Source organism: Fusarium redolens (assembly GCF_020744475.1).
Source record: "Fusarium redolens strain MPI-CAGE-AT-0023 chromosome Unknown BKA55scaffold_47, whole genome shotgun sequence".
NCBI lineage: Eukaryota > Fungi > Ascomycota > Sordariomycetes > Hypocreales > Nectriaceae > Fusarium > Fusarium redolens.
The window spans coordinates 1-9,550 of NW_025763710.1; the positions used below are offsets into that span (position 1 = coordinate 1).

At 27.5% G+C, this 9,550-nt stretch overlaps 1 protein-coding gene across 1 annotated transcript; it reads left to right on the plus strand.

Moving 5' to 3' along the window:
- Nucleotides 1–6,054: 6,054 nt before the first annotated feature.
- Nucleotides 6,055–6,875, plus strand: BKA55DRAFT_600512 (uncharacterized protein; the record flags this gene model as incomplete). The annotated part of the gene is made up of 5 exons (XM_046196539.1): nt 6,055–6,079; nt 6,118–6,423; nt 6,454–6,477; nt 6,550–6,776; nt 6,810–6,875. The coding sequence occupies 5 exons, from the start codon at nt 6,055–6,057 to the stop codon at nt 6,873–6,875; spliced, it is 648 nt and encodes a 215-aa protein (XP_046040686.1).
- Nucleotides 6,876–9,550: the final 2,675 nt, after the last annotated feature.

The following is a 9,550-nucleotide window of genomic DNA, read 5'->3' on the forward strand; positions in this document are numbered from 1 at the left end:
AAAATAAAGGTAAGTAATAATAATATTAAGAGCTATTTCTTAAATAATATAAGCTATTTATATTAACTTATTAAGGCAATATAAGATATAATAAAAGATTAAAAATATAACTTTAAAGATACCTATATATAAAATAAGGTTCTTACTATATATAAATATTTAGGATTAAGTAAAGACTACCTAGGTAATTTACTAATAGTGGTTTTATTAAAGGCACTTAAGTTAATTAATAAGTAATATTATATTACTTATAAGGTAATACTTATTAAGAAGAATCCCTTTTTAAAGCCTCTCTTAAATTATAATAATAATTACTTAGTTTTTATTAAGCTTAGAGTCCCTTATTATTATAAAGTCTATATAAAGCTAAGATCTATAATATCTTTTACTAGATATAATATCTATTTATATTATTAATTATAAGATTTATTATCTTAAGATCTATATTAATAAATTCTTAATCCTAGGATTGCTACTGCTCTATATAGCAGACCTAAAAATACCATATAGCCTATACCTTTAAGAATGGCTATTAGCAGGAGTAGCTAAACTATTAGTTAACTAACTAGCCTAGCAGTAAGCTAGCTAGCAGGCTATAAGAAAGGTTAGCTATTATAAATTATTAATAAATCTATACTTACTAGGGTCTTATTAAAACTAAGCTAATATAGTAATATATAGGCTAATAGTAAGGTAAGTAGTATATTAACTTAGTATTAGATATAAAGTTAGTTAGCTACCCTTAAATCTAAATAAATAATAGGAGTCTGTACTAGCAATTAGAAGATATAACCTAGTATCTAGAGGATAAGGAGTTAATAAGAACTAGTTAATAGTAATAAAAATATACTTCCTTTTATAGTAGTTAGAGAGTAAAGCATTAGATATATTTCCTAAGTAATAAATAGAGTAAGAATTTTCTATTTAAAATAAGACCTCTTAAGATACCTTACTATACTAAGATCTTAAGTACTAGGAGAGCTTAAGGTAAGAATAAGGTTATATTAAGAGAGCTAGTTATACTAGGTTTATTAGGAAGTATTTATAAGTCTGCGAAGAACTGACTAATTAAATATTATTTAAAGTTATGCTGCTATAAGGTTATGCCTTTGTATTAAAACTATTATGCCGCTTTATTAATTCCTTATTTATAAGTAGGGTTTATTATTAGGTATTTTAGGAATTATTATTAAGAAATAGTTATTATTAAGTTTTATTTATTTATATATCTTATATTAATAATACTTATATAATAACTATAAGATCTCTATATATCTTATATATATTAAGAGGGTTTATATATTATTTAATTTATTAAACCTTTCTTCTTTATATAATAGATTTATAGTATTATTAGTATAATATACTTTAATATAAATTATTTTAATTTATTAGTATTTCTATATTCTCTAGCTCCTTATATATATTATTTTTTATATAAATTATAATATTTAATACTAAATTTATTAAATAATAGTTAGTATTTTTATTTCTATTTCTATTTAAGGTATTTATCTTATAGAAATATTATATAGCTTATTATACTATACTTCCTCTATATTTTATACTTTATATATATTATTATTTATATACTTAAATCTAGTTTCTAACTTCTTATTCTTTCTACTATAATTCTTCTTTATCTTATAGGGTTATTTTAACCATAATATTATCTATCTATTTAGATACTTATACTAGCTTATCTAACTTAAAAGTAATTATTTTTCCTTTATTAAGAACTTTTAAGGTTTATAGCTTTCCTAGCTTCTTAATTTTTTAGAGTTCCCTTTATTAAGTATTTTATTATTTTTTATAATTTAAGTTATTATAAAGTTTTTATTTTATTTTTATTATATTAGGCTAGCTTAATAAGATATTTTAGGTTATTAGCCCTTTTATAAGTATTCTTTTTCCTTTAGATTTAATTCTTAGTTTTCTTATCTCTTACTAATGGATTTTTTATATTAACTTCTTTATATATAAAGAATAAATCTTATAATTCCTTAATTAAGCTATTTAGGTAAGGGTTTTATTATTATAGTTTATTTATAGATTTTAGCCTAGTAATATTATAATCTTTTTTATATATTTTTAAAATCTAAATATATATAGCTATTTATAGATTTTATACTTAGGTTAATTTAAGGGTTTACTTACCTTAATTTAAATCCCTAGGCCTTTATAATTTTAAATAGTTATATATAATATATTTATTTTTATTATAATTATAATATTTAACCTTAAATATATCTTATTATTAGTTATTATAATTACCTAGTTAAGTTCTTTTAAGTATTATAAATCCTACTTATATTTTATATAAGGTATTATTTTATTAATTCCCTTATTATTATTTTTAGTTTTAAGAGTTACCTTAATTATTATTATTATATTATTAGTTAATGTAATATAAATTAAAGTTATTACCTTATTTATAGTTAGCTTTTTCTTTTTATAGTTATATTATTATTTACTAATATTAATTATTATAATAATATATATAATTAAGTTATTAAATCTATTAGCTAAATATAATTTATTTTTAACTTCTTGTTTTAATTCTTTATAATAGACTTTTATTAAAGCTTTATTATCTTATTTAATTTTAAATATAAATTATTAAAATTTAATAAAGTAAGTAATATAAGACTTATATTACTTAAATATAAATAACTTTATTATAGCTTATTATTTTTTATTAATTATATTAAAATTATTTTTAAGAGTTTATTTAAAATTACCTTAGTTTTTAAGAATATTTTAGGTATTTTAGTTTTATATATTTTCTTTATTTTTAAAAAAGTCTCTTAAAATAAGTTTAAATTAATCCTTTACTTTTCCTTAAATTAAGCTTATAGTATATAAAAGTTTCTTTATAAGTATATTTAGCTTATTTTAATAAAGGCAGAAATAAGCCTTTATTTAGGTTAAGAATAGGATTATATTTATAGCTTGGCCTTTAAAGGGTTCTAGCTTAAGAGGCTTAAGTACCTCTTTAAAGTCTTATTTATTATTTCTTTTATTAGCAGTTATAGTAAGATATATATTTACTTAAGCCTATAAAATATAAATAATATTATAAAGCTATTAAACTTTAGCTATTATTTTAATAATACTAAATAGTGCTTTAATATAAGGAAGTGCTAGGCTAGTATTACTAAATATCTTAATAATATAATATTATTTAGTTATTAATATAATATATTTTAAATAAAAGCTATTAATATATAATAAGTTAAGGGTTTTAAATAAAGAAACTAATTTATATTAAGTTTATATTTATAAATTATATAAGTTATTATATTAAATAAGTTAAGTATTATATTTCTTAATAATTAAGTAATACTTATTAGGCTTATTAATATAAAGAAGTTTTATTAATATTTAATAAGTTAAGTTTTATAAAAGTATTAATAAATATAAATTATATATTAAAAAGAAATTATAACTTAATAAAGAATAAAAATATTTTAAGAATTAGATTTTTAAGGATTATTAGTAATTTATAGTAATCTAGTTTTAAAGTATTATTATTTAAGTAATTTAATAAAAGAGGATTATTACTAGGAGAAGTAATCCTGCGGTAATTAGAGGAAATTGTAGGGGCTACGTGATGTAGCCGCGTAGGTTATAATACGTACCTAGTCTGTGACCGCTGCTGATTTCCTGATATTGGCTGTAGATAGTCTCCTTTTCTTTGCTTTTTTGGCCGAGGCTGCCCCTGCCGGAGGCCTTTATAAGCCAAGTAAGGAGAGGAGCTTTTTCTGCCTCTGTAGATATGATTAATATCTCTTTATAGGTGAATTTGCCGTGCTTCAAGATCCTTGCTATCTTCTTCCTTCCCTATATAGTATCTCTTCCTTATGCTACTATTAGTGCTATACTTATTAAAAATGGCGTTATATATAGCCTCTTTCTAGTCTTAAAGTATACTATAGCGCTTCTAATAAGGATACTAGGTCTTTTTTTATAAAATAAAGCTATTTATTAATATAATATTAAGAAGAAAAGATTAAAGTAATACTTACTAAGGATTAAATTAAAAATAATACTAATATAAAGAATAAAATTTTATTTAATTACTGCAATTTATATAATTTATTTTATTATTATATTAAGCAGTAATAAAAGGAATAGGGATTATCCTAGCCTGATTTCTATTAAAGACCTCCTTTAGGCGCTATGCCTCTGCCTTTATGCCTCTTTTAGTAGGTAATTTCCTCTCTTTTAGTATATAATTAAGAGGGGCTATACTATATATAGTTAAAAGGAAGAGTACTTTAAAACTATCTTTCTAAGTAATTTAAAAGACCTAAAGGGAAGGAAAAGAGATAGGTTAATAAGGGAAATATATTTAAAAGTTATTTATATCTATTTATCCTTTACTAGAATTAAATATACCTTATTAAATAATAATAGCTTATTATTAAAAAGCTTCTTAATCTCTTTTATTTACTTTATCTTAATAATAATATTATAATTAAGGCATACTATACTTATAGCCTTATATCTAACTTACTAAAGTAAGTAAAAGAGCTATAATAATAAGAAGAGGTTATTTATAATAATATAATATATCTATATTAATAGCCTTTTTAATAAGTAAACTATAATGCTTTATATATTACTAAAAGGAATCTTAATTTATAGCTTCCCCTTTTTACTATTTAGTATTAATATATCTTTTACCTTAACTATTATAGCTATAATTAATAATACCTTTATATACTAAAGCTACTATAGAAAATAGCCTTATTATGCAATAACCTAGATTTTAAAGCCTACTAATATAGGCTTTCCCTTAATAAGTATTATCTCTTTTAATCTACCTATAAAAGGGATTATATACTTATCTATAATTAGATTAATCCTTAAATAATAAAGCTTAATAAATACCCTTTATATATATTTAAACTACTCTTTAGCTACTTATAAGGTCTTTAAAAAATCCTTCTTATTACTTATATTAAGATTAGTATAATTAAATATATAAAAATACTATATAATTAGCTTAAACTTCTATAATAATATAAACTTTATAAATAAATAAAGGGGGCGCTAATTTCCTAAGCTAGGGGCCTTTTAATAGTTTATAAGGGATATTTCCTTATAAATTCCTAAGTAAATAAGGATACTAAGCTATATATAAGCTATTAAAGTAGAGATACCTTCTTAAGTATATAAGCATAAGTAGTTAAAAAGGGGGGTATTCTAGCTATCTTTAATGCCATTATTAATATAAAAAAAAAGCCTAGTCTTTAGTATATCTAACTTATAACTATATAAGGGAAATAGGTATAAAAAGCTAGAATAATTTAAGTAGTAATTAGGGCAGAGGGTTAATTTAAAAATTATAATATTTTATATTAAAAGGTTAAAATTATTACTGCAGCCCTCTTTAGGCAGAATATTAATTATACTAGTAGGGTTATTAATAGCTACTATAAAAGGCAGGCTATTAAAGCTATAATTATCTAATATATATATCTTTTTAGAGCTTATTATTTTAATCGAGACTCATTAAGGTTAATTTATATGAGGATTTTGATGATTTTGGTGGTGTTGAAAGAAGAAGCTGTCTGACGGGAACTTTACGTACCCTGCAGGTACCTGCAAAAAAGCGGGGTAAGTGACCTGTGGCAGTCTTATGCCGCTCAAAGAGATAGTTATGTTTGGCACCACGCTGCGGACTTCGAGACGGTGGGTTCAAGCACCCGGAGATAGGCTGTAATTGCTGGAGTGGATTACGACGTGCATAGAACAAAGCTAGAACCTTCTCAAATTCCTCAATGCCTATTGTAAATCTCTATTCTCCACTGGTTAAATTGATGTCGCTATGGGGCTCAGTTATATTATGGCTTATTATGCTTTACATATTGAAACTCCGCTATACGGACCGAAAACGATAGTAAAAACTGGAACGGTTGAGGAGTTGAACTTTATATAAACCGTCTTCTTCTCACCTCAAAGATTTAAATCTTCATCGTTTTACCAAGCATCACTTGGAATAACACTACTATAGCCTACATTTTATCACTCATATAGTCATAAAACATGGTCCGAGTTTGGTTCGTCACTGGTTCCTCTGAGGAGCCGGCCGCGTTCTGGTTGAAAAAGTCCTCGAGTCAGGCGATATTGTCGTCGCAACTGCTCGCAACCCATCCCGACTCGGCGATCTCGTCACCAAGTATGGACCCGATAAGATCTTCGCAATTAGCCTTGATGTGACAGACTTCGACCAAGCCAATAAAGCCGTTAAGGAAGCTGTTGATAAGTTTGGCCGCATTGACGTGGCTGTTGATAACGCTGGCCATGCAAACCTGGCATCTATTGAAGATATAGACATGGAAGGTTTCCGCGCGCAAGTCGACGTTAACCTTTTCGGTGTTGTTAATGTTACAAAGGCCGTTGTGCCTATTATGCGTTAATAGAAATCTGGTCATATTATCCAAGTGTCTTTAATAGGAGGCCGAATCGGTATACCTGGAGCAGCAGCATACTAGTGCGCCAAGTGGGCGGTTGGCGGATTCTCGACTGTTTTATTAAAAGAAGTCGCACCATTCGGCATCAAGGTTACAGTCGCCGAGCCCACTGGCATCAACACTAACATGGGGGCTACTGCTACTGACAACTCCAAGGTCAGTGAACCTTATGAGCAGACTGTCGGCCAGATAATCCAGCTTATAAGTAAGGAATATTCAGGCTGGACGGAAGTTTCTGAGATAGCAAGGGCCATAATTCACCTTTCGAATGTGGAGGATCCTCTGCTGAGAATTGTCCTGGGCAAGGATGCACTCTGAAAAGCGGAGATGGTGGCTAAGACTCTTGCTGACTCTGATGAGAAGTGGGCCAAGGTCTCGAAGCTGGAGTTCTGAATGCATCTAGTCCTTGAGACCTAGCGATAGACTGAGAAGATACTGGATTATTTGTGTACGATAGTCAATTCACGGGCGTCATTTTTTATCTAAACTTACATCCGATTGTTTCCACTAAATACACGATAAACTGATGTCTACTAGTCGAGCCGTTACATCCCCTCGTATCTGAAGTTATATTACATTCAGTGCCTAGCAAGATGATAGGAAATGCCGTAACTATAGGGAATGAGGTGGGATCCACCTCGGCAGTCGAAGCCTTGAGCTTGAATATTCCCGTATAAGATTAGCAACAGGCAATTTCTAAACTTGGCCGTCCTTAGAAGGATCCTGCCCTGTCGCTGCAGAGCGAATGCGTCTTCACGGCTAACAATACCGCGACCAATAACACCTTATAAGGGCATATTAAATCGTCCAGCAGTTCAATATTACTAAAGAACCCCCGCCTACGGTCGAATTATTCGGCCTTACCTTGCGTATGACCTAGCCTTATCTATTTCTCCTGATAAGGTTCAGCCTGGACTAGATAATATTCTAGATAATGAGTCTGACCTTAAGTCCGAGGTTAAACGTAACTTTTTCTACCATCTCTACGTGGTCTTCATGCTTATGTAGAAGAGGGCAACGGCGATGATATATCAGAGAGCTTCGGGTTGAATAAAGATGTTACGTCAGACCCATCGATCTCGGCGCAACCATTACTGGTTGTGCTCGGTATGAAAGCCAATCGCCTTAGCGCAGAGGGTCTATTTCTTTGCTAATGACAAGTTCTCTGGTCACATCATCATTGTTGTCACCAGACCTATCTTCGAGATCGATAGTGGATAGAGCCGAAACCATGCTCAGCGGATATCTTCAAGCGATTATTGAACAAAAGCAGCCAACTGAGCCGCTGTCGCTCTGTAAAATGTACTATATTAATGTATATATATTAAGAAAAATAAAGCCTTAATAATATTTAGGACATATATATATATTTCGCCTTCTGTATTAGCTCTACCTAAGGATATATATAATAATACAGGAATATTATATTCTTCTTATAGATTAAATAAGAATACTTAACTAATTTCTGCAAAAACTTTTGCTAGAATTCTTATAATTGCAGATTTATTTCTATAAAGCCGGTTTTATTTGCCGAAGTCTTATATAAGCTTAGTTATCAAAGTCCGCAAGGTCTTTATCTCAGCATATCGCTAACTTATCAGGTTTCCCCAGTTCGCTAGATTCGCTAGTTAAACTTGAACATTATGTTACACGACTATCAACAATTCAACTTCAATTTAACAACTTACCATAATACCTAGAAGTCAAGAAGCAAGAAGCATAATCACTTTATTGCATAAACCGTATATACTACGATCACTTAGCCCTGCATTAGCCTATCCTAATATCTATAGCTTTTATATAATAGCTCTAGTAAAAAAAGACAGCATATTTCAGGGCCTTATAGATAAAAGGTAATTAATACTATATATAGGGGAGTTTAATTATTAGTAACAGGTTTTACTGGCTTATAAGTCTAATAACTACCTAAAGGAACATAACCTAACTCCTAAAAAGATAAGTAATAATTATTATAGTATAATACTTCCTTTTAAGATCCTTAGCTATTATATATATATATTAACTCTTCTAGTTATATAAGGTAAATACTTTAATTAGCTTACTTCTATATATTAAATTAACCTAGTTTATAAACTTAGAATATTATTTATAGACCTTAATACCTTAAGGCTAAAATATATCTTTTTAATAAGTATTAAGCTAGTATTAAGATCTATAAGAAGTCTTAGCTAATATAAACCTGGCTTAATTAATTATAAGGTTAATATTATAGAGTATAACTTATAGCTAGGCTTCTATAGCAGCTAGACTCTAAAGTGCTTTATTATACTATTAGCCTAATAAATAGTTTTTATTCTATATTAGTTTGGGATTTTTTGCTATATCTATAATAATACTAAGTAATTAGCTATAAAATAAGTAAGGCTATCCTATATATTATAGCTATAGTATTATTTTATTTTATTTAATATCCTAGTTATTAGGCTAATAGTTATAGAGCTTTATAGGCTATATGTTTAAAAATAGTTAGGGTTGCTAGAGTAGTTAATATATTATAATAAAAGTAGATAATAGATAAGAATAAATTAATTAAGGAGGGTAAAAACTTAGTTATATATATACTGGCATTAATAAAGCCCTTTTTATATTTTTATAATTGTAACGGTTGCACAAGCCGTTAAGCCACAGGGCAAAAGATCGGGCCATAATCGCTATGCAAGCAATTATGGGTGTGCTACAGCTGCCTTATAGAAGCCTTATAGCGCTGTTACGGGCACGAATCGTAACAATAATATAGTTATAAAATATATATAATTAAGATATTAATTTATATATAGGCGCTTAGGAGGTAATATTACCCTATATTATAAAAGTAAAGCTAGCTAGGTAGATTATATTAAAGGAATAAACTAGCCAATAAGAAGGTTTATTATATACTTTTAATTAAAAACTTTACTAAGACCTCTTAAAATACCATTCCTCTTTTAATAAAAGAGGATTTTATAAGGGTATAAGTTAATAAGAGGTTGTAAATTTCCTCTTTTACTAAAAATAGGACAGATAATAAGGATATAGACTTAGCAATACAAAAAATTCACATATGCCTA